General features: G+C 52.5%; 2 protein-coding genes across 5 annotated transcripts; one reads left to right on the plus strand and one right to left on the minus strand.

Annotated features, from left to right (window-relative positions):
- Positions 1-209: 209 nt before the first annotated feature.
- On the minus strand, positions 210-3,225 carry Vtn (vitronectin). Of its 2 annotated transcripts, XM_021639779.2 has the most exons (8): positions 3,053-3,225; positions 2,843-2,962; positions 2,420-2,764; positions 2,199-2,338; positions 1,880-2,036; positions 1,596-1,748; positions 599-946; positions 222-405 (listed from the first exon to the last, which is right to left on the minus strand). In XM_021639779.2, the coding sequence occupies exons 1-8, from the start codon at positions 3,114-3,116 to the stop codon at positions 296-298; spliced, it is 1,437 nt and encodes a 478-aa protein (XP_021495454.1). In that variant the 5' UTR covers positions 3,117-3,225; the 3' UTR covers positions 222-295. The 2 variants fall into 2 exon arrangements, with proteins under 2 accessions (XP_060243179.1, XP_021495454.1); XM_060387196.1 differs by having other exon boundaries at positions 210-946; positions 3,053-3,215.
- Positions 3,226-4,904: 1,679 nt separating this feature from the next.
- On the plus strand, positions 4,905-23,063 carry Sarm1 (sterile alpha and TIR motif containing 1). 3 transcript variants are annotated; one of them, XR_009592906.1, is made up of 10 exons: positions 4,905-5,669; positions 11,203-11,821; positions 12,138-12,350; positions 12,570-12,661; positions 12,762-12,997; positions 16,900-17,002; positions 17,069-17,258; positions 20,028-20,071; positions 21,103-21,224; positions 21,387-21,413. XR_009592906.1 is itself a non-coding variant. In XM_060387200.1 (10 exons), exons 1-10 carry the CDS (start codon positions 5,203-5,205, stop codon positions 21,514-21,516), a joined length of 2,220 nt encoding a protein of 739 aa, XP_060243183.1. In that variant the 5' UTR covers positions 4,905-5,202; the 3' UTR covers positions 21,517-23,063. The 3 variants fall into 3 exon arrangements, 2 of the variants coding, with proteins under 2 accessions (XP_060243183.1, XP_021495493.1); XM_060387200.1 differs by having other exon boundaries at positions 20,028-20,075; positions 21,387-23,063; XM_021639818.2 differs by lacking the exon at positions 20,028-20,071 and having other exon boundaries at positions 21,387-23,063.
- The last annotated feature ends 1,046 nt before the right edge of the window (positions 23,064-24,109 follow it).

A 24,109-nucleotide genomic window follows, 5' to 3' on the forward strand; every position in this document is an offset into this window, starting at 1 on the left:
TAACTCCGTGGTCAAAGAGGCCTCACCTGGAGGGGGTGGCTGGGTAACTGGGGGACACAGCCTAGAAGGAAGGGTAGCCTCACAAGCCCCTGGCGTTCCGGTTTAGAAAGAGCCCCAGTGAGTCTTCCCCGTCCCTCCTCAGTGAGTCCTGGGAGCCCCACTTGCCCTCCTTCATCCAGGCGACAGGCCTAAACACCCCATTCAGGACAGTAGCCTTAAACTCCGGGCCAACAGGCTTTATTGGGCTGGGAGGAAGGGCTGGAGGCCAGGGTTCCGGAGGCGCTGCTGTGTGGGCCTACTTCTGAGGGGCCGGGCAGCCCAGCCAGTACTGAGCGATGGAGCGCGGGTACGGAGGGTGCACGGAGTCCACCATCCGCGTCCTGAGGTTGACTCGGTAGTACTTGTCTGAGAGAGAAAGAAAAGAAGGTGTGTGAGACTCTGCCTGGGCCTGTCCACTGGTCCCCAGAGGGAAACAAGGGTTCCTCTCCGAAGAGAACTGAACGTCCACCATGCAGGTACGGGCTGCGCACAGGACCCGGGTACGCGGGCCTGCGGGAAAGGCACAAGCAAACCAGCTTAAAGGGGAGCAGGGCCCCACCTCCGGAGAAGAAATAGACGCTCTGAATGGGCTCGCAGGTGGCAGGCACGAGCCAGTTGATATCATAATCGTAGTTGTAGGTTCCCAGCCCGCTCTCCTCACTGGAGAACAAAGACAACCAGAGTGAACGCGAACGACGTCGGGAGCTTGGGGTCTGGCTTCGGCTGCGCCAATGCCCACTGCGTGAACGGTAGCGTTTTCGGCTTCCACGCCTACGCTTCGGCTTTTTGGACTGGACGGGGCGGGATGTGGAGCCTGAGATATAGATGCGGCCGGCCATAGCAGCGTCCACTTTCCCTGGCACACCATGCCAGTCCCGGCTGATGAACTGGGGTTCTCTGACGCCATCTGTAGCAGGGAGGGGGTTAGTGCACTTTAAGGATTCAGGCTTGGATTTCTCCAGCAGGACATTTATCATCTGTCTATCTATCTATCTATCTATCTATCTATCTATCTATCTATCTATCTATCTATCTATCTTTTCTTTGAAACAGGGTCTCTATATGTACACATGGCTGGCTTGGAACTCACTATGAAGACCAGGCTGCCCTCTTAATTTACAGAGATCTGTTTGTCTCTGCCTCAGAGTGCTGGGATTAAAAGCCTTGCCACCACAGCTCCAGTAGGACCTTTAGAGCTCATTTGCTGTGTCTTGCCTAAGACACACAACTCGGTACCCAGCCCCCAGCCCTCAGACTCCCTGCCCAATGCTTTTTCCTGTGTCCTCTTTCCGCTATATTCCCGGTATCCCTGCCCCCTTTTAAACCCCTCAGCCACAGCCTCTCCTGCTGCGTTAGGCAAAGTCCAAGGTATGGGGTCCAAATGGAGCCAAGCCCCACCCCCAAAGCCAACAGAAGCAAAGTCTAGCCAGAGCAAACAGCTCTTGATCGATGGTGCCACAGTTCCAGTCCCTCCCCTTGGAGCCCCTACTATCAGCCCTACCCCATCCCAAACCCACTTTCCAGAGAAAGAAGCCAGACTTGCCCTCCCATCATACCAGAGCCTCTGCCCCAGAAGAGGAGCTCAAAGATGTTCTCCCAGCTGTCCCGCTGAAGGAAAGCAAAGTGTTCGAACACGGCCGACGGAGAACTTCCTTCACATTCCTCCTGGCTGGGCTGCTGCTGGAATTCATACTCCCAGTACTGCTTCCCTGAGGGGCAGAACAGCTAGCATCAGGGGGGTGGATCTGACCGAGGCTGGGGAGCCCTAAGGCAGGGAGGAAGCAGAAGAGAGAACAGGGACTCCTCCGCCACCTGCCCCTTCTCCTCCCACCCTGAGTACCCTTGAAGAAGTAGGCCCTTTCCCGGCCATGGTAACGGTGGGCAGGAAGGGCTAGAGCGGCATCGACATTGTCTGGGATGCCACTGAAGCCTTCAGAGATGTTTCGGGGAAAATCAGGGTCCAGGACGCCATCCTCAAAGCGCCAGTACTGACTACCCTGAGGGACAGAGATGGAAAGGGTGAGGACATAACACTAGGCACAAAGGTAGTCCTATGTCCTATGTCACCAGCTCCTGGAACCCCTGACTGCCCTGTTCCCACAGCTCCCCACACCTTCCATGCTACCCTTTACCTTGACGCACAGACTTAGGTCTGGTACCTTGAAAAGGTAGGTCTTCCCCTGGCAGTTGATTCGCGTGAAGGCAGCATCAATGGGGCCCTCGATGCCCCAGACATCTTGGATGAGTTTGGGGTACCCCGGCCTGACTGCTGTTTCATCTAGCTCGTAGAAGTACTTCCCTAGAACAGGGGATGCCGTGTGAGAAGCAAATAGTCCTGGGGCAGACTCCCCCCCCCCACCAGACCTGTCCATAGAGTCACCTCGGAAGGCAAAGAGTGAACCGTTCTTGAGGTCCGTGAAGGCATCAAAGGGCTTCCCACTACACAGCTCTTCCTCTAGAAGCTCGGGGGTCCCTTGCTCAGTGGTGCCAGGCACCTCCTGGTGCCCCACTTCGGGCCCCCCGGTGCCTGCCCCAAGTGTAGGAGTCTGTTCCTTCAGAGGTATTGTCTCTGAAGTCCCTTCAGTTTGGAGCTGCTGTCGAGGATGTAGAGAGGTGGCCGTGGTCTCTGGTGAGAGGGGGGTGCTGGTATCATTCTTGGTCTCCTCTAGATAGTCGTAGGTCCCGTACTCATCTTCTGGCATAGTAAACACGTCCCCCCGTGTCACTGCAGGCAGAGCGGGCAGTAGTGAGTTTCCGGCGGCTGAGGTGACCCCAGGCTCATCCGCCAGGGCTCTGAACTCACCTTGGGGCTTGCACTGCTCCATGTAGTCAGCACAGCAACTCTGATAGTAGGTGCAGAGCTCATCACACTGACACTTCTTGCTGGCCATGAAGCCCTGGGTGCAGCGGCCCTTGCATGACTCTACGGGAGGGAATGTCAGTTTTTACACCTCACTCCAGGCCACCTGCCCACCCTGGATTGCCCTAGATGTCCACCAACCCCCTCCCACACCTTGGTCAGCCAGAGAAACCCATGCCAGCAAGGCTAGTATGAGAAAGGGCTTCAGAGGTGCCATGGCAGGCCTCTAGGAGAGGGCCTTGGCACGCTAGGCTCAGAGCTCCTGGAGCCTCACTGTCCTGCCTGGGAAAAGAATCAGACTGAAGAGGAGTTCCTATTTTTCTTCGTTTCTGCCTTTATTTGCTCATCCTCTGGCCCAGCCCTATTCCCCTCCTCCAAACACAGCTGTAGCAAAGGGTCACATTCCCAGAACCCTGACCCTAGGAGAGCTGGGAAACAGAACTCTCGCCAAGACCGGAGTCAGTAGGGTCATGGGCAGGAGGGATAGCATGGTGAGTTGGGAAGGTAGAAAGAAAGCACGTGTTGTCAGCCTCTGAGCCAGTTACGTTAATCTCTCTGAGCCCTTACCTTTTATAAAATGGGACCATGGAGCCTTGCCTCCCCAGGAGTTGAGGGGTTACATGAGCTAGAACAGACCAAGTACTTGGTGCCTGGAGTAGCTCATTCCCATAAGCAGTTATTGATCTATTGTTCGATCAGGCACATCTCTGGCTGGGTGTTTGTCCCGTCTCCCTATTCCCAGGTGGCTGTTTCAGGCAGCGGAAAGAGGGGTGGGAGGAGACCCGGCAAGCACTCTGCGGGGAACTTTTCTTCTCGTGAAGAAAAAAAGTTTCATGTCTGGCCTCTCCTTGTCCTCTCAAGCATGTCACAACAGTGGCTGCTAACGCTTTGGGCCAGGGTCCGTTCCTTTTTGTAATTTTTAGGTTTGTTTATTTTATTTTGTGTGTATGAGTGTCCACCCATGTGTGTCTGTGCACCGCATGCATGCCTGTTGTCTGTAAAGGTCAGAAGAGGATTTCGGATAGCCCAGAACTGGACTTTTGAACAGTTATCACCAGCAATGTGGGTGCCGAGAATCAAACCTGGGTCTTCTGCCAGAACAAATTTTGTTTGTTTGGTTGGTTGGTTGGTTGGATGTTTTTGGTTTTTTTTCTTGAGACAGGATTTCTCTGTGTAGCCTTGAGTGTTGTGGACTGGCTTTATAAACCAGGCTGGCCTCAAACTCACAGAGTTCTGATCCCTAAGTGCTGGGATTACAGGCGTATGACACCACACCTGGCTAGAACAAGTGTTAAAGGCTGAACCATCTCTCCAGTCCCATTACTGAGGCTTCCACTAACCTATTGATCCTCTGTGGACCACCCTTGGCCCCACCTTCATAAAGAATGGACTCATTGGGCACTCACATAAGATGTGTGATCCCTCCATGAAGAAGATGCTCAGCAGGGCTTGGTGGCGCACCTCTGTAATCCCAGCACTCGGGGAGGCAGAGGCAGGTGGGTCTCTGTGAGTTCGAGGCCATCCTGGTCTACAAAGCTAGTCCAGGACAGCCACGGCTACACAGAGAAACCCTGTCTCAATAAAAAAGAATGGAAAAAGGAAATGCACACTGATACAGAACACCAGGTTTTGTGTCACATTTCAGGCACTAGTATGTTTCTGAAACCCCCAAGTTTTCTGTTCTGTAATCACAGAGGAGTGTGCCTTTGGTGCCCCTTCTCTATGGGCCTCAGTAGCCTCAGCGACAAAATCCAACACTAAATCTTACACCTTACAGACGTGTGAGGTACATTCAGCCAGCTTGCTTCCACATCACGGAGTGGGGAGGGGTGGCGGGCGGGCGGGCGAGCGGTGGGAAAGGGAGGACAGCTCTTCATAACCCTTTCCACTACATCTTGCATACCCCAAAGGGCAGAAGACCAGGAAAAGGAGGCGGGGCTGGAGGCCTGGGGTGGGGCTTGCGCCTGCGGCGGGGGCGGAGCCTGCGTGGCCTAGAGGTGGGGCATAAATCCTTGACTCCGCTACTCAGAGGCGTGGTTGCGGTTGAGCATCTCAGCTCCGCGGCGCTGGAGGCTGGAGCTGGAGCTGCGCTTTGTTCTGGGCACCCGCGTCTCTCCCTTCCCTCTCCTTGCATCCTCTTCCTCAGCCTCTGTGTCCCCGAGCCGCCCTCCTCCCTCCGCTTCTACACTTGTGGCCCAGAGCCCTTGCCAGGTCCTGATTTTTGCCTTTTCCTCCCCAGGCCAGGGTCGCTCCTCCAGGCCCCGCCCCTCCAGGCACGGCATGTCCCCCGCTGCCCAGCGCCCATGGTCCTGACGCTGCTCTTCTCCGCCTACAAACTGTGCCGCTTCTTCACCATGTCGGGCCCACGGCCGGGCGCCGATCGGCTGACAGTGCCGGGCCCAGATCGGAGTGGCGGCGCCAGCCCCTGGTGGGCTGCGGGCGGCCGCGGGTCCCGCGAGGTGTCGCCAGGGGGGACCGAGGTACTAGGAGCCCTGGAGCGTTCGCTGCCGGAGCTGCAGCAGGCGCTGTCCCAGTTAAAGCAGGCGAGCGCGGCGCGGGCGGTGGGCGCGGGCCTCGCCGAGGTCTTCCAGCTGGTGGAGGAGGCCTGGCTGCTGCCCGCTGTGGGCCGCGAGGTGGCCCAGGGTCTGTGCGATGCGATCCGCCTGGACGGGGGCCTGGACTTGCTGCTGCGGCTGCTGCAGGCACCGGAGCTGGAGACCCGCGTGCAGGCCGCGCGCTTGCTGGAGCAGATCCTGGTGGCTGAGAACCGGTGAGGGAGAGCGCCGCGGGGTGTGGGGCATGGGGCAGTGGAGGGGGTTGGGGATAGCATCCCATTGCTGATATCCCTCCAAACCCATAGTTCTCCTCCGCATCTGGGTGCACATCTACCCTCTCGCCAGGCCAGCCATGACTTCATTCTGCAGCTTCTGATCAGGAACAGAAAGTTTTGTTTTGTTTTGCTTTGGGGGAGGGGCATGAAAGGGTTGGGGCAGAGGAAACTGAGGTACCTTCCCTTCCCCTGTGTGGGAGCAGGCTAAGCCTGGCTGCCTCTCCTTTGGCTACCTCCTGGGACCTTCTCTGAACTACGAAGCCCTCAGAGGGCTCACTTTCTCAATCCTCTAATCCTCCTCGCCGAAATCTCAGGTTCTCAGCTCAGAATTTTTGGAAGAGTGACTCCCAGCACGCAGCCCTCACAATTGTTGTGAGAATGAGCAAGGGGTGTTTTCTTTAGAGTTTTCAATCACCTTTGATACGCGGAAATAATGTAACTGTAAAAATGCACAAACAACAATTTGTGTTGGGAGACCCAATACAAGGTAGGGGTTCTGCTTGCTTAATTTCTGTCATGTAACCTCCGGTGCCCTGATGGGGACGGGCCATGAGTATGGAGAAACTGGAAAATGGGCTGGGTGCTTGCTGGGTGTGTTGGCGGCCAGTGTGGCTGGTGTGGGCGTGGTATGTGGGTCAGGAAACTAGAACTGGTGGTACCTGTGGAAAGTGTGTGCAGGAAGCATGATGCAAACGTACTGATATATTTTCAGAAATGAAAATGACTGTCCTCGCCTATGGAGAGTGCTGAGTAATCACCATCTAGTGTACAAGTCCCCCAAACAGATGCAAAAGTCATTTCAGGACCAAGGACAGGGCACAAGTCCTGCTGCTCCTCAGGCTCCTTCCCAGAAGCCCAGGGGCTCCGCAATCTTTCAGCGGGAACAGGAATGGGAAGGAGAGAAAGGGAACACTCGGAGGATTTCTGCTTACGATTATTTTCCCTCCATCAGTTAGCGTCCTCACCGCTTCTTTTTGCTATTCCATCAGCTCTGATCTTCCCCAGGGTGCTGCTGCAGCCGCTTCCCAGAATCCTAGATCGCTTTCTCTTACCCCTTGAACTATCAACAGTGTAGGGCTCTTCCTATCTGGTCCCATAATGTCCAGTGAGGGCAGCATCTAACTGACAGCCCTCTAAAATCACAGGACACCCCACCAGGGGAGCATATCCTTGCGGGGAAGCTAAATGGCCTTCCACAGAATATGGAATGAATAATAGAGGGAAATGTTTTTAATATAAAGAAAGAAAACTATTGCACATAAATTTAAAAAATGGAAGGGTGTGCAAAAATTGCCCAATGTTAAAAGTTCTCAACAAGCCGGGTGGGCGTGTTGGGTGGCATAGACCTGTATTCTCAGCACAGGTGGCACATACCTGTGAGGCAGAGGCAGGCGGATCTCTGTGAGGCCAGCCTGGTCTACAAAGGGAGTCCAGGACAGCCAAGGCTGCACAGAGAAACCTTGTCTCCAAAAGCAAAACAAAACAGTTCTCAACAAAAGCTCTTCCGTGGAGGAAAACCACCCAACAAGCTTTCTTTTTGTATATCCTCCCAGAGGGGATGGGACATACACAAGCATTTACACACACACACACACACACACACACACACACACACACAAACACACACACACAAATAATTGTCCTTTACTTGGGAACTGGGATTTGAAACTAGACCTGTGTACCTCCAAATATTGTGGCCGTTTTTATTCCATAAGACCCACAATATCAAACAACAGAATTGGGAAGTGAATTCAGTTTTCACAACCATCACACAGCTTTAACTTCGGGGTCCAATGAGGCTGAGTAAGCCTGTCATGTCACTGGGCCTTCGGCTAGTCCTCTGAGAATGTGTTAGATGCAGTGGCTTCTTCTTTTGTTTCATGTGTATGAATGTTTTGCCTGCATGCATATCTGTGTAATCTGTGTGCCGTTCCTCACGGAGGTCAGAAGAGGATGTTGGATCCCATGGAACTGGAGTTGTAGAGGATTTCGAGCCACTATGTGGGTTCTGGACATTGAAACTAGGTCCTTTGGAAGAGCAGCCAGTGCTCTTAACTGCTGAGCCATCTCCAGTCCTGAGATGATTTTTAAAAGCACATTCAGGCCCTGATAGGCTAGGAGTTTAGCTAATCCAAAGTCAAGATGAAGGATGTTGAACTCTGGAGACAAACACTTCTCAGAAACTTTGTGACGTTGGGTCTGCCATGACCTCTCTCTGGCCTGAGCTTTCTGTGTTGGTAAAAGGAATGCCAGGTTCCAGAGTGGATACTTTGGACCCATTTGTTCCTTTGGAGGTGAGCTGTAGAGAGGCTGAGCTGGGAGGTCAGCAAAGCTTTGCTGAACTTATAGCATGTTCACGGCTTAGCCAGATTCAGCATTGTACACAAAATTCCAGGTACTATGGTCACAGCAGCATCCACAGAGCAAGAACTCTGCCGCCAGTTTGGTCTTTAGAAGTAACCTGACTAGGGGTTATCATTTGTAAAGGTAGGTGAGACAGGAAGTCTTCACCCCTGCCTGGAGTGTGGCAGCTTGCTTGCTTCTCTGATGGTCTTCATAAAGGATCTGCCTTGGGCATATTCTCCCTGCAGTGGCTGGTTTCTTAAAGCCTAAACCAGAACTGGAAACTCCCAAAGCTCTTCCATGTCTTCCTGATTGTCACAAAGATAAAGAACAGATGCCTTGAGGAAGCTGAAAAGATTATCAGGACAGCTGGGCATGGTGGTGTACACCTGTGAGCCTAGCATTTAGGGAGGCAGAAGGATCTCTGAGTTCGAGGCCAGCCTGGTCTACACAGCAAGTCTAGGCTAGCCAAGGCTACATAGAGAAACCCTGTCTCAAAAAACAAAAACAAACAGACAGACAAAAAAGACCGGCAAGACTGTTTTCCCCACTCTTTCTTTGGACCCTCTGCTTTAGTGGGGTAGACTCCCCAGCAGTTCCAGCTCTCTAAAAGCTGCAAGCCTGTGTGTGCATGCACCTGCAATTGCAATGTGAGATCCCCTTCTCCTGGCCCGTGTCCCAACCATCCTTCTGAACTAGTCCCTAAGCAACCATTAAATAATTCCATATATCTGGTGAGCTCTTCTTTTCGTATGGTGCTAGGGGTTGGATTCAGGACCTTGCACAGTTAAACAAGCACATTGCTATTGAGCTGCATCCACAGCCTGTCTATCATTTGTCTGTCTGTCTGTCTGTTTGAGACAGGGTCTCACTAAGTTGACTAAACTGGACTACAACTCACTATGTAACCCTGGCCTTGAGCTTTCAATTCTCCACTTCTTTTGTTTGTTGGTTTGGTTGGTTGGTTTTAATTTTTTCGAGACAGGGTTTCTCTGTGTAGACCAGGCTGGCCTCTAACTGAAGAGATCCACCTGCCTCTGCCTCCTGAGTGCTGGGATTAAAGGTGTGTGCCACCACTCCTGGCATAATTCTCAACTTCTTGAGTAGCTGAGATCGAGGATGTGTTAATGTGTAAACATGATAAAACCTTCAGACTTGTTTCGAGTGCAGATGTTTTTAATTTACATAAAACATGCTGTGTTATATAGTACATTCTGTTTCTTTTTCCAACTACATGTTAGGGTTATAAGGTCCTTCATGTTACATACTGGGTTCAAGGCCAGCTTGGTCTACCTAGTGAGTTCTAGGACAGTGAAGGCTACACAGAGAAACCCTGTCTGGAAACAAACAAACAAAAACAACAATTAAAAAAAAAAGAATCTTTTATGTTACAATGTTATAAATCTGCTCAATCATTCATTACAGTGAATGAGTACCTGTCCAGTTACCCTGGGATCTGATACTGATGGCTTCAACTTCCTTGTGTGACAAATAGCTCCTTGCCAAGCATCTTTGCACACGTGCCCTCAGTTGGACTCTTTTTAGGAGTGAGTGCCTGCTCCCCAGATTAACTGACCGAGCTGGCAGCCCTGTCATGGGGCCTCAGGACCTTCACAACCCTGCAGCCTGCTGTGTTGACCCACCTGCCAGGCAAAGTTTATTCCTCTGACTGCCAGGACGTTGGGGTGCCTCTTTATGCTTGCTAATAGTTTGTATTTCGTCCTTTATGTATTGTGTATGACTCGTTTTGTTAGCTTGAGTATTTACTTCCATGCACTCTATGCCTAAGTAAACCCCTTCTTGATTTTCTCTTTTTCCTGGCTGATGTTAGATGCTGTGTTTCTCTCTGGCCTTCATTTTCTTCCTCAAACATGCTAGCTCTTGTCCTGGCTGGTCTCCCTCTCTCATTAGGTTCTTCTCTGAACTGTTTGCAAGCAGGTTTCTCAGTGTTGTTTCCCAGATGAAATCTCCTTAAATACATTCCCTCCTCTATGACATCATCCAGTTCGTTAGCATGGAGCTTTCCTACTGTGAACTTGAGCGTTCATTGGTTACTACTTCTTCTTCACTGGCCTTATTTGCTGGAGCTAAGTAAGATACTGTCAGGCTTATTCAATGCCTAACATCAGCCTCTCTAGTACCAACTAGACCTACCACACAGTAGGTCCTCAAAAAGTATCGACTGAGTGAATGAATAAGCACACACAGGTCATGGAATATGAAGGGAGGAATGCCGTATTTCTATGATCCATCATAGAATTCCCATCTGCTGGGTTCTATGTGACAGCTCTGTGCCAAGCACTTTTTCAAATTGTCTTTTTAAGGACTCCCTTCCCTTCCCTTCCCTTCCCTTCCCTTCCCTTCCCTTCCCTTTTCTTTTTCCCTTCTCTTTTCTTTTCTTTTCTAACGGGGTTTCTCTATGTAACAGCCCTGGCTTTCCCGGAACTCTTTTTATAGACCAGGCTGGCCTCAAACTCACAGAGACCCATCTGCCTCTGCCTCCCGAGTGCTGGGATCACAGGCATGCGCCACCACACCCGGCTTTATTTTTCTTTTTTATCATGCATCTGTGGATGTCTGTGTGTGTACAGATGTGTTCAGGTGCACGCCAAGACCAGAAGAGAGCAAAGGTTCCCCGGAATTGGAGTCACAGGCATCTGTGAGCCATTCTGCCTGATGTAGGTGCTGGGAACTTAGGTCTGGGCCTCTCTAGAAGAGCAGTTGCAAGCAGTCTGAATGGCTGAGCATCTCTCCAACCCCTTTATGGAATAGCGTGTCAGTCGTGATAATAATTTTGTAAGACAGGCGTTATTTTCCCCTTCATGAGATGAGGAAAGTGAAGTAGAGAAACGAGGCGTCCTATGTTTGCAATTAGGAAGCAGAAAAGAAAGACCCACAAGGGCCCATACAGTTGAAAGCATTCAGCCCAGCTTGGGAGAAGGCCGAGGAGGAGGTAGGAGCTCCCTGATAACCAGAGACAGGGGTCAGGGGTGGGAAGAGAAAGAGTAATAATGCTGTCTTCAGTGTCTTCTACGACACTGGTGAGGTTTAGAGATCGGGCCTGGCCTCCGTGAGAAAGCCAAGCTCTCCAGAGACAGCAGCCACAGACTGTCTTTCCGTCGCTCGGCAGGGACCGCGTGGCGCGCATCGGCCTAGGCGTGATCTTGAACCTGGCGAAGGAGCGCGAGCCGGTGGAGCTGGCGCGGAGCGTGGCGGGCATCTTGGAGCATATGTTCAAGCATTCGGAGGAGACGTGCCAGCGGCTGGTGGCGGCCGGCGGCCTGGACGCGGTGCTGTACTGGTGCCGCCGCACAGACCCGGCGCTCCTGCGCCACTGCGCTCTGGCGCTGGCCAACTGCGCGCTGCACGGGGGCCAGACGGTGCAGCGGTGCATGGTGGAGAAGCGCGCTGCCGAGTGGCTCTTCCCGCTCGCCTTCTCCAAGGAGGACGAGCTGCTGCGGCTGCACGCCTGCCTGGCGGTGGCCGTGTTGGCTACCAACAAGGAGGTGGAGCGCGAGGTCGAGCACTCCGGCACTCTGGCGCTCGTGGAGCCGCTCGTGGCATCGCTTGATCCCGGTCGCTTCGCTCGCTGCCTCGTGGACGCCAGCGACACAAGCCAGGGTCGCGGCCCGGAGGACCTGCAGAGCCTGGTGCTGCTGCTCGATTCGTCGCGTTTGGAGGCTCAGTGCATAGGGGCCTTTTACCTGTGCGCCGAGGCTGCCATCAAGAGCCTACAGGGGAAGACCAAGGTTAGGGGAGGGTGGCTCCAGGGTCAGGCTTGAAGAACTAAGGGTTTAGAACACCCTAGACGTGGGAGCTGGGAGTGTGGGGCTGGGATCCGCTGCCACCTGGTGGCCACATTGAGAACTGCAGCCTCCATCCCGGGAGCCGACGGGCTTAGAAGAGGATGCGCTTCAGGAGGGATGGGGACTGGGGGTGACTTAGCGAGGAAGGCCGGGGCAGTTGGTGGGCCTTTCCTCGGTGGGAAGAGACAGGAGAGGGGAATGGGCAGGTCTGGGGGCCGCTGGGAACCGCAGGCACCCTCCTCCATCCTCCTTCCTAAAGGTGTTCAGCGACATCGGCGCCATCCAGAGCCTGAAGCGCCTGGTTTCTTACTCCACCAACGGCACCACGTCGGCGCTGGCGAAGCGCGCGCTGCGCTTGCTGGGCGAGGAGGTGCCGAGGCGCATCCTGCCCTGCGTGGCCAGCTGGAAGGAGGCCGAGGTCCAGACGTGGCTGCAGCAGATCGGCTTCTCCCAGTACTGCGAGAACTTCCGGGTAGAGCCGCGGGCAACCCTACCTCACCCAGGGTCGCGCGGGCCCTGGGGGTGGCCTGAGCACAGGCGTGCAGTGCTCTTCAGGCCTCACGCCGGCTAGGGGTGGGAAACTCGTGGTCAGCCACCCTCTCCCATCAGCATCCCCTGCCCCCTCCTGTTCCTTCCCTTTGCGTCTTGTGCTGGGGGAGGGAGGTCTTCCTCACTCCTACCCTTCCCCCAGGAACAGCAAGTGGACGGTGACCTGCTTCTGCGGCTCACAGAGGAAGAACTGCAGACAGACCTGGGCATGAAGTCAAGCATCACCCGCAAGAGGTAAAGAGCCCGCAGCCGGTCCAGCCCCGCTGGGACCTAGCCTCCTGCCTCCGGCCCGCCCTGAGCATCGGAAATGTAACGTCTTCTACCCCCTGGGCAGGTTCTTTAGGGAGCTCACGGAGCTCAAGACCTTCGCCAGCTACGCCACCTGCGACCGCAGCAACCTCGCAGACTGGCTGGGCAGCCTGGACCCTCGCTTCCGCCAGTACACCTACGGGCTGGTCAGCTGTGGCCTGGACCGCTCCCTGCTGCACCGCGTGTCCGAGCAGCAGCTCCTGGAGGACTGCGGCATCCGCCTGGGGGTGCATCGCACGCGAATCCTCTCTGCAGCCAGAGGTAAGCGAGCGCATCCGGGAACCCCACTCCAGCACCGATGCTGAAAGGGAGGGGCGGCCTGGGCTCTGAGGATGAATCGGCTTCCCTTTCGTCCTTAAGGAGACCACCTTACTCCCAGAGTGGAGTAAGAGATAGACGACCGGGGGCTGGAGAGATGGCTCAGAGGTTAAGAGCGCTGCTTGCTCTTCCAGAGGTCATGAGTTCAATTCCCAGCAACCACATGGTGGCTCACAACCATCTATAATGAGATCCAGTGCCCTCTTCTGGTGTCCAGATGTACATGCAGACAGAACATTGTATACATAATGAAATAAATAAATAAATCTTAAAAAAAAAAAAAAAAAAGAGATAGACGACCAGCAGGTGGCCGCAGCAGGAAGCGTTCCCAGGACGCTCCTGTGGAGCCCAGAGGAATCTCTGCCTGTCTTGGTCACCCAGGTTCAGACTCGGAGAGGAGGGGTTGTCCAGGTTTGGAGGGATACACGGGTGGGGGCAGGGAGATAGCTAGGCAGGGTCAGCTTGAGCAAGTGTAAGAACAGGTCGGGCAGCACATGGGTGCTGCTGCACTGGTGGGGTGCCAGTGGCAGTGCCAGGGCATGGGTGGGGCTTATCCTAGTATCCAGCAGCCTACAGAGTCTGGGTTCTGGCAGTTTGTCCCAGCAGAGCCTAGAGCATTAACAGCTACTTTCTTCTTACTGATTTATTTTCATAGAACAATTCACTCTTTTGGGTCAGTAACTATATATCCCAGGTGTTACAGTCAGTTTAAAAAAAAAGATTATTTTTTATTTTATGTGTATCAGTGTTTGTCTGTGTGTGTGTGTGTGTGTGTGTGTACCGCCAGTGCCCATAGAAACCAGAAGAGGGCACCAGAGCCCCTGGAACTGGAGTTACAAATGGTTGTGAGCCAGCATGCGGGCGTTGGGAGCTGGACCTGGGCCCTCTAGAAAAGCAGTCAGTGCTCTTAACTACTGCGTCATCATCTACCAGCCCTTGTAGTAAGTTTTTAAAGCAAAATCTTGTCACTGAGTGTGGAGGTAGGCGCCTCAGCACTTGGGAGGTGGAGGCAGGAGGGTCTGCTGAAGGTTCAAAAACAGCTTGGTCTACATGTGGAGTCCAGGTCCATCCTGTCTCAAAAAATTGAACAAAACAAACACAGAGATAGCCCAGTAATTTCTATTACCATTCTATGTAGTGGAAGTTCAGTGTTTTAAATCAACTTTTAAAACCTTTAAAAGAATAAAAAGAGGCCCTTAGGGATGGTGAGATGTCTCAGTGGGTAAAAGCTCATTGCCAAGCCTGACTTCAGATAAATCTCCATGACCCGTGTGGTAGGAGAGAACCCCCCCAAGTTTCCCCCTGATCTCCACAGGCATTCTGAATATATAAATGTAAGGAAAGTTTTTTTTTTTAAAGAGAGGATTTCTAGCCTGTCCTAGAACTCTGTTTGTTGACCAGGCTGGCCTCGAACACACAGAGATCTGCCTACCGCTGCCTCCTGAGTGCTGGGATCAAAGGCGTGCACTGCCATGCCTGGCTAGAGATGTGAACTTGAAAAGCAAACACAGCAGTGTCCAGCTTGAGGGGTTTTATGAAAAGCGTACCCCATGTAATCGAATGTTTCCATCAGAGGTTTTAATTTGGAGATAATAAGATGAAAGTAAAAGAATTTGAATACATTTCCCAAGGTTCTAAAAGCTATTAAATGGCAACTGGGATTTGAGCCCTTTTTTTTTTCTGCATCATAAACAGACAAATATGTGTGGGTGTTAATTATGAATATTATTAGAAGATGAGCCCATTTTATGTATCCTCTAAGCAAGAACTTGCATGTCACTAGGGACTGTCTCTCCTGCCTTAAGAAAAGCAGGTCAGCTTCTACCCTTGAGCCCAGAAACACTCCAATATTTCTTTTGTTGCTGTAGTTTGTTTGCTTTGTTTCTTTGTTTCCTTGTTTGTTTGTTTGTTTGTTTTTTCTTTTTGAGATAGGATTTCTCTATGGAGCCTTGGAACAGGCTGACCTTGAACCTCAGAGACCCCTCTTCCTCTGCCTCCCAAGTGCCAGGAAGATTAAAGGCATGTGCCATTTCATCTAACTATTACTGCTTTCTTCCCTTCCTCTTCCTGGACTCTGTAGTCCAGGCTGGCCTCAAACTCACAGAGATCCATCTGCTTCTACCTCCTTAGAGCCAGCGATCATAGGCATGGGCCACCAAACCCAGCCCTCTTTCCTTCCTTTTTAAAAATAAGGTCCAAAGGCAAGAATAATTGCCACTCTGGGGAATAAAGAATCATGCAGTCTTCTCTTTTTTTGCTATAATTTTAAAAACTTTACTTTTAATTTTTGTTTTTGTTGTTTTGTTTTGTTTGAGACAGGGTTTCTCTGTGTAGTCTTGGGTGTCACTTTGTAGAGCAGGCTGGCTTGGACCTCACAGAGATCCTCCTGCCTCAGCCTCCCCAAGTGCTGGGGTTATAGCACTCTGGGCAGGGGCAATCACACCCAGCTTTAATTTTTGTTTTTTTGAGATAAGTTTTCTCTGTTGTAGCCCAGGCTGTCCTGGAATTAGTTTGTACACCAGGCTGTCCTTGAACTCAGAGACCCGCCTGCCTCTGCCTTCGAAGTGCTGGGATTAAAGGTGTTGCTACCATGCCCTGTTGTTTTGTTGTTTTGCATGTATATAGTTTGTATGTGGGTGCATTTGTGTTCACACGTGTGGAGCCCAAAGGTCAACGTTGGGGTGTCTTTTTCTTCTATTGCTCACCACTGGTTTTGTTTGTTTGTTTTTGAGTCAGGGTCTCACTGGCCTGAAACTCCCTAAAGAGACCAAACTATAGAGATTCCCAGTACTGGGCTCAAAGGCCTGTGCCACCACAGCTTTATTTTATTATTATTATTATTATTACTATTTTATTATTATTGACAGGATCTCTTACTGAAGTCAGACCTCACCAACTAGCTAAGCTAGCTGACAACTGGCTCTAGGGATCCGCCTTTATCCACCATCCTCCCTTCCCCAGTGCCAGGTTCCAGGTGTGACCACCACGTACAGTTTACATTTTCATGTTTTATTCTCTGTGTGTGTGAGAGAGAGAGCGAGAGCATGTGCGTGCATGTGTGTGTGTGTGTGTTAGACAGGGTCTTGTGTAGTTCAGTCTGGTCTTAAACTTTCTCTATAGTTGAGACCATCCTTGAACTGTGACCTTTCTGCCTCCGCCTCCCAAGTGCTGGGAAGCTAGGCCCATACTGTTGTGCCCAAGTTTCAGTTTTTGCCCTTCACAGTGGCGTGAAGTGTGCTTTCACTTTCATCACAGTTTTCCGAAAACTAGATTTTTGTCAGGTAGGCTTTGGAGTGGCTGTTTTTGCTTAGCTGCAGGCCGGTGCAGCTGCTCTGGGCTCCTGTGAGGTAGGCTGGGTTAAGCTAAGATGTAAGTAGTTTAGGCTCTTTGTGGCTGTCTCAGGACAGACACCACTGTAAACGGAGGAGCACCAGCATGGACTGACTGAAATGTTAGGCAGGAGTCCAGGCAGAAGCCTGGGTTCCCAGTGGAAATGAGGAAGAAGGGCCAAGGTGAAGGACTTGATGTAGGCCCAGTCTGGAGTGCTTGTGGGTAACTGGCTAAGCCAGTCCGCAGTTTGGAAGGACGGTAAAGCTAGAGGTTCATGATGTCAGTGTCTGCAAAGCTCAGATCCTTTCTGCCCAGGACTCACCAGGGTGAGGACTTTCTTTCCAATAGATTCCACCCTCTCCATCGCAAGGGCCCTTTCCAAAGCAAGTCACTTGCCCAGACTAGCCCGAGGAACTTGAGCAGGCAGGGAACTAAGCCTCCAGGAGATGACGGGCCTCATGATGAGTTGTGGGGAGGGGCCCCCCTCACCTCCATGTCTCTTTCCTTGGCTCCAGAAACGCTCCACTCCCCGGTGCCCTGTACCAGTGGCAAGTCCAGCGGGGACACCCCGGATGTCTTCATCAGCTACCGGAGGAGCTCGGGTTCCCAGCTGGCCAGGTGAGGGGGACTGGGCAGGTAGCTGGGGTCTGGGCCAGGCCACGGTGCTGACCCTGTCCCCTGCAGCCTCCTGAAGGTGCACCTGCAGCTGCACGGCTTCAGCGTCTTCATCGACGTGGAGAAGCTGGAAGCTGGCAAGTTTGAGGACAAGCTCATCCAGAGCGTCATGGCCGCTCGGAACTTTGTCTTGGTGCTCTCCGCCGGGGCGCTGGACAAGTGCATGCAGGACCATGAGTGCAAGGACTGGGTACACAAGGTGGGTGCCCACCTGCGCCTCTGCGCTGAGACACTGCCTGGGGTGGGAGGGACGAGGCTCCTCCCTTACTCCTTGCTTTCTGCACACCCCAGCCACATTGGACCCCGATCATCTTCCTAGCCCAGCTGGGAGGCAGGAACCACTGCTCAGTCTGGGGTTAGACTTTAGCAGCTGCTTCGGCTCCCACAGCCTCTGTTTTCTCATCTACAAAGTAGGAAGACTTCACTATCCTATTCATGTGTAGGGCTGTACAGTGAGATCAGGGAGGGGCAAACATCCATGGAGAAAAAAATAACATCTGTGAGCTGGAATGCAGAGGTGCGTCCTATAGTCCCAGCACTTGGGAGGCAGAGACAAGAAGACCGCCTCAAGTTCGAGACCAGCCAGATCTATGTATCCGTTCTGGACAAGCCAGGGCTACCTAGTAAGACTCTGTCTCAAAACCCAAGGAAAACCCCAAAACAAAACCAGAAACAAGCCTCTGTGCAGGGCAGGAGGGCACAGCACAGCGACAGGCAGAACAGGGAAGTCATGACAGGGAAGAACATGAAGCTGTTAGGACCCCACAGTCTAGTACAGTGGTTCTCAACCTGTGGACCAAATGACCCTTTCACAGGGGTCACCTAAGACCATCGGAAGGGGCATTTGCACTTACACACACACCATACAAGCACACAGGCATGGCCTCACATACTCACACAGGTATCCATATGCACACAGCCTACACACAAATACACATAACTTAAAAAACAAAACAAAAACAGGGCTGAGTGTGTTTAATCCCAGCACTTAAGAGACAGAGGCAGGTGGATCTCTTTGAGTCTGAGGCCAGCCTGGTCTACACAGCAAGATCCAGGTCAACCAGGGCTATACAGACCCTGTATAAATAATAAAATTAAATTAAAATTAAAACTAAAAACAATCCTGTGAACAAACGCTCACAATGACTAATGTGAACACTAAACCAGGGCTGGAATGACCGGGGGAGGCTTCATGGAGGAGGCAGGACTTGAGAAATATCCTAGGAACGCTGGTGAGGGGGGTGGAGAGATGGCTGGGAGGTTAGAAGCACATGCTGCTCCTACAGAGGACCTGAGTTCAGTTCCCAGCACCGGCATCAGGCAGCTCACAGCCTTTCACAGCTTCGGCTCTAGGGGGTCCAACACGCTCGTCTGGCCTTTGAGGGGACACACACACACAGTTAAAACAAATACAGACTTTATAAAAGGAGACTGCAAGTGAATAGAAGAGATGGTGTTCCAGGCAGGGAACATGAATGAAGGAGTCAAGTTGGGCAGGAGACGGTGTCACAAGCTCCCGGGCTTCAGGCTTGATGACCTGGGTTTAGGCTGAGACTCAGTGGCAGCACGGTTGTGGTGTGGCAATCGGAAGGGCTGGGAAATCTGACCTCAAAGCCCCGGCTCTTCCCCGGGACCTGTCCCGTGTTCCCCGACAGGCTGAGATCATGTGAGGGAGTCAGCTGAGCTGACAGATAATTGAGAGACCTGCACAACCAGCGGTGTCATGTTGGTGGCTTGAAATCGCCCGCGGTGGGGGTATTCACACCAAAGAAATCGGCAACCACTCCAAAGTGGAGGCTTTTATTTGTGTGGTTGATTGGTTGGGTTTTCTGCCCCCCGTGGAGAGCCAATTATTACACATCCTCGAGGGTCCCACTTGCTACGTTGGAACTCTGAAGCCAGGTTGCAGAGGGTCTAAAGGAGGGAGTAGGAGGTTAAGGTGCTGGCTGCAAGCCTGACAACCCAAGTTCAAGTCCTGGATCCTACATGGTGGAAGGGAGAACTGGCTCTTGTAAAGTTGCCTTCAGACCTACACGCAAGTGTTGTTGCATGTGTGTGTATGCATAGACACACATGCAGTCCAGATTGACCCTCAGGGAATGGTGCCACCCACTTTTAGGATGGCTCAGTTAGCCCAATCAATTGATCCCTCACAGGCATGGCTAGCTAACCTAATCTACACAGTCTCTCATCAATGTGCCCAGAGGCTTGTCTCTTAGGTAATTCTAGACACAGTAAAGTTGAAAATCAATTTTAGCCATCATACCCGGGGAGGTGGTTAGGGCAATGAGTGTGAGGACAAGCATGAGTGGCATCCAGATTGGCAATAGGGAAAGAGAGCTGAGCCCTGGAAGCCATGTGAAAGCACTGAATGCAGAGCCTGGAGGAGACATGGGACCAGGAAGATGTCTCCCAGGAATGTGACTGAAGATGCTGAGGTGACAGGCAGCATTCTGGGGTGATGAGGATTGTCTTGAGTGTTAGCTGAGCTATGACCTGCTGTGTTTGTGCCATATCCCTGAAGCCTAAAACTGTGTGTAGAACAAAGAAGACTGTAAAAGAGCTTATGGAAAAATTGAATCAACAAGTAAACAGAGGATGTTGGCCTGGTAGCGTAGCCAAGCACTGTATCACTGAGCTACACCATGACTTTATCCCTTTATCAGACAGGCTGTAAGTCTGGGCAGCAACCAATTGCACTGTCTTTGGTTCTGTGTAACTCCAGGTAGAGCAAATATCTCAAAGTTCCCCCAGTAAGTGTCACTCAGGTGCTGTGCAGAGGCAGCAGGGCCTGGATGTCACCGCCCAGCATGAACTTGGACTCTGAGGGCTTAACCTGAAGACCTGCGTGTCTGAGGGACTTGGGGAGAAGCACCTTCAGCTCTTTGGCATTCCTTCCAGTTATCTGTAAGATGACAAGACTCCGGGAGACCAGTCTAGGTGAAGGCCACATGCATTCTTTTCCTAGGCTCCACCACCGAGCCTGGTGAGGAAGGAGCTTCCGGGCAGGTGGTATGTATGTATGGCTTTCTCCTTGGATTTCATCCCAGCGACTCTGTCATCTCTTTGGCTGTCTGCAGTGCCTAATTGTCTCTGGTTTTCATAATCCCTTCCCGGAAGCCACATTTAATGGCTAATCAATATACAAACCCACAAGTGAACTGCACTTAAAAAACAGTCCCATCCCTGAGGTTTTGCCTTTCAAAGGCAAAACTCATTCTGTAGCTGCTTGCCAGATCAACATTAACAGTGAAAAGTGTCGCCAGAACAGCCCGGGGGCCACTCTACCCTCTGCGCTCCGTGGAGAAGGAGCCCATTAGCTCCCTTCTTTTTTTGTTTTTATTTTTTCCCTTTTGGAGATAGGCTACAGCTCTGTATAGCGCAGGCTAGTCCCCAAATAACAACCCCCACCTTATTAGCCTTCTCTTGTGCGGGAATTCCATCCTGAGCCACCACACCCCACTGAGCTGCTCCTTAAATACCCTCAGTTTTTAAGTGCTCTCATCACTTGCTGTGGAATGTTCCCATTATTGTTCCCAATAATGTCCCATTATTGTTAACTGTCATTAACCCTGTTCTGCAGATTAGAAAGCAGACTTTGAAAGCCCATTAATTTTGCCTTAGGTCATAGAGCTAATATGGGGTGTCAGAGACTCCACTTGTCTGGTACTTTCTTCAAGTTTGTAAGCAAATCCTGGACACAAAGAAACTTGAGGGAGGAAAGGTTTCCTGTGGCTCATGGCGCCACCTCGGCAGGGGAATCCTGGGGGCAGGATCAGCTGCTGCCACTAGCAGGAGGGGGCTGCTAGTCCTTATCTCTGGATCAGGAAACAGAACATTCACAGCGGTCAGGAGGCAGAGTGGGGGAGGGGCAGGGTCCTGCTGTACCTCTCCAGGGACACCACCCCTCAATTAGTCCCCACTTCTCGAAATCTTCCCCACTTCCCAATAGCGACATCTACTGGAGGCTAGGCATCCAGGGCATAAGCTTTTGCAGGGTTATTCAGGATCAAACCCAGTCTCTTTCTTCCTTCTTTCTCCAGGAGATTGTGACTGCTTTAAGCTGTGCCAAGAACATTGTCCCCATCATTGATGGCTTCGAGTGGCCGGAGCCTCAGTCACTGCCTGAGGACATGCAGGCTGTACTCACCTTCAATGGCATCAAGTAAGCGCCAGGCTCTAAGGAGAGTTAGAGAGATTGTGTGTGTGTGTGTGTGTGTGTGTGTGTGTATCTACCGCCCAAACCACCAGCAGCACCTGGGGGAAGGAAATGGCCGGCCCATGCCGCCTCTGCCCACCCTCTGACCCATTTGGCCTCTGTCCACAGATGGTCTCACGAGTACCAGGAGGCCACCATCGAGAAGATCATCCGTTTCCTGCAGGGCCGCCCCTCTCAGGACTCCTCTGCAGGCTCCGATACCAGCTTGGAGGGAGCTGCACCAATGGGTCTGCCTTAACCTGTCCCCAGTTCCCACACCCTGCTGACTCCCAGTTCCATCACCTCCCCACCCCTAAAAGAAGAGCTCCTTTAGACCACCCTGGGCTGAGACAGACCATACCCTTCTCAGGAAACGGCTTTCCCTGCTGCCACCCAGTGGCCCACTTTACCCCAGAGATGCCAAGCACGGGGTTAGATAAGAGGACACTCCTCTGTCAGGCCCTGCCATCAGGTTCCAACTCCTACCCAGAGCTTAGTTCTGGACACTCAAGGTAGGGGAAAGGCAGTCTCCTAAGAGCAGCCAGCTTGAGTAGGGTGTGGCTGGCAGCCTCTGGCAGGAGTCAGGACAATGCCTCGGCCCTCCATCTGGGCCCGGGAGGCAGTTGGGGTTGGCAATCCCCCAAAGGTTGTCTGCTCACATTGTGCCTGGCCCCTGGCTCACCTGGCTTCCTGCCACCTCGTGGCCTTGCTCTGTAACTTCTTGGTACCCCTGCCAGACAGCCTCCTTTGCCAGGAGTCAGGGTGCAGCTGAGGCGGCTCTCTACCCGGCCTCATTGCCCTTCCTAGTGCAAGAAGGTGCCCCTTGCTTATGCAAGGAGACCATAAGACTAAGCTTAGTGCTGCGCCTAAGGCTCTTGCCTAGCCTGCTCCATCTGGCTTGAGACCCACTTGCTCAGGGAAGCCCCAACAGCACCAGTAGCCTGAGCAGAACCTGCACCACAGGGAAGAGGCAAGCCCTTCACGGGCAAGGGCCAATTCCTGGGGCAGTTTCTCCCACCACTGTGAATCTTGTCAAAACTCAGAGCAGGCGTCTGGGAAGTGCCTGAGCCTCTGCAGTTTTCAGATACCCAGGTGGGTTGGTGCAAGGCCCTTGCCAATCCTCGCCATGTTCCAAACACCCCAGTCCTGGTCCCTAATCATCACAGCAGCCCTTTCCAGTCCTGCCTCCTCAGTCTTACAGAGAGGAGTGGCTGAGGGATAGGCCCATGTCCCCAAGTCACTGGTGGCCATCTCCGCACCCAGCACTGCAGTGTCGAGACCTGAGACTCATCCGAGGGGCTGTGGCCCAAGCTGGGTAGCAACCTCTCCCTGGCTCCAAAGAACTGAGCAGTAGGGAGTGGGTCTTGGGCTAAAGCTGAGCCAGGGGCATACAGAAATAACTGGACAGGACTGTCTATGTTCTTCCCTCCACTGGACAAGGAAGGCAAGAAAGTCGGCTCTTGCCACTACCCAGCCTCAAGCTTGGAGCTTGCACCACCTTGCTGCTGTCTTCTGGAGGCAGTGGGGTCACAGCTCTTCTGGAGCTGGCCAGGTTACTTGCCCTCGGTCCATATTATCAGAGAGCCAAAGGGCTTTTTCTCCAGGCTTCGGGACAACCTTCCACTGTCCTTGCTAGAGACCCCAACATCCCTGGGTTGTGGCTGGCCTCCAGCTGTGGCTATCTGCAATCCTGTCACCAGTGGCAACCCCATATCCTATTCTGAGGCGAGGCAGATAGAATGGTGCCCTTGATGACAAACTCAATGACAATACAGTATATGAGTTCCCCCCTGGGGAAATGTTCTGTCTGTGTGTCTTCAGTTCCACATTCTCCAAAGGTCCCTGTGGGCAGTACTCAAGAAAATTTCTGCCTGTTCTTCTTTGTCACTACTACCTCCACCGTCTGCCCTTCTGTCCCCTCCTGTCTTTCTGGGGAACCAGAGCACAGCCTTCTGTCCAGCCAGGGTAGAAATGTCAAGCCTCCTCCAGCTAGGCAGTATGTGATAACATACATCTGAGATCGGAAGCAGAGTGAGCCTCTGGGCCTCACATGCTTGGCAGTGTGCCAAGCATGGCTGACCACACCGACCTCCAGAGAGGCTCTTCAGTGGTGCTTCAAGCAGCCCACCCTCACGTAGTCTGTGGATTCAGGGTTTTCTGCCTGGCTGGGCTATCGCTGCTGCCCCCAAGATGGAGCCAAGTCAGGGTACCCATTCCTGTTTAGGGGGTCTGTGAACTGCTTGGGAATGTTAAAGGCCAAAGGTCCAGTCCCCGTCTGTTCATCCCTTCACTGGGCATCATACATCCTGGGATGTATGAAGCTGGAGTGATCGCAGAACATCCAACAACTGTTTCTAACACATCAAATTAGATCCTTGCAATCAGACAGTTTTAGGGGAGTGCTGATCAGCTCTCTCTAGGTTTATTCAAGGTCATGGGCTTCAAAAGTGGAGCCTTTTCCTCCTCACAGCCTCACGGTCATGGAGTCAGTGGAAGGCCTCTTCCATCTCCACAGGGGCAGTGAGGCAGGAGTTTGGAAGCAAGATGGACCGGGACCCTGCTCCAGTTCACCGGGCCTTAATTTTTCCCTGGGCTACATCTTGGTCACCTGCATGGTTTCCAGACAGGCTACTGGCTTGTGGGGCAGGTGGGAAGAGACAGCTTCAGGGTCTGGCTCTCAGACAGTTCCGGTTTGAAGACTCACAAACCTCCCACTTTGGGTCAGCTTGGAGAGGATTGCTGGTCACCAAAGATAGTGATTTCCCAATAGATAAGATTCTGCCTCCCAGCTTCAGGCCCAAGCCTTCCCAGCCTCCATGAACTCACAGAAGCAGGAGGGATGGTCTCGGGTC

The sequence above is a fragment of the Meriones unguiculatus genome, chromosome 7 (genome assembly GCF_030254825.1).
Source record: "Meriones unguiculatus strain TT.TT164.6M chromosome 7, Bangor_MerUng_6.1, whole genome shotgun sequence".
NCBI classification, from domain to species: Eukaryota; Metazoa; Chordata; class Mammalia; order Rodentia; family Muridae; genus Meriones; species Meriones unguiculatus.

Bases quoted from the DNA above. Each gene is read 5' to 3' on its own strand.
- Vtn (XM_060387196.1), bottom strand. From the start codon at position 3,116: ATGGCACCTCTGAAGCCCTTTCTCATACTAGCCTTGCTGGCATGGGTT. The intron at 2,765-2,842 runs GTGAGTTCAGAG...CTCTGCCTGCAG, and splicing joins GGAGCAGTGCAAGCCCCAAG to TGACACGGGGGGACGTGTTT. The intron at 2,339-2,419 runs GTGACTCTATGG...CCCCTGTTCTAG, and splicing joins TTCACTCTTTGCCTTCCGAG to GGAAGTACTTCTACGAGCTA.
- Sarm1 (XM_060387200.1), top strand. From the start codon at position 5,203: ATGGTCCTGACGCTGCTCTTCTCCGCCTACAAACTGTGCCGCTTCTTC. The intron at 12,998-16,899 runs GTAAGCGAGCGC...CCTTGGCTCCAG, and splicing joins AATCCTCTCTGCAGCCAGAG to AAACGCTCCACTCCCCGGTG. The intron at 20,076-21,102 runs GTATGTATGGCT...TTCTTTCTCCAG, and splicing joins AGCTTCCGGGCAGGTGGTAT to GAGATTGTGACTGCTTTAAG.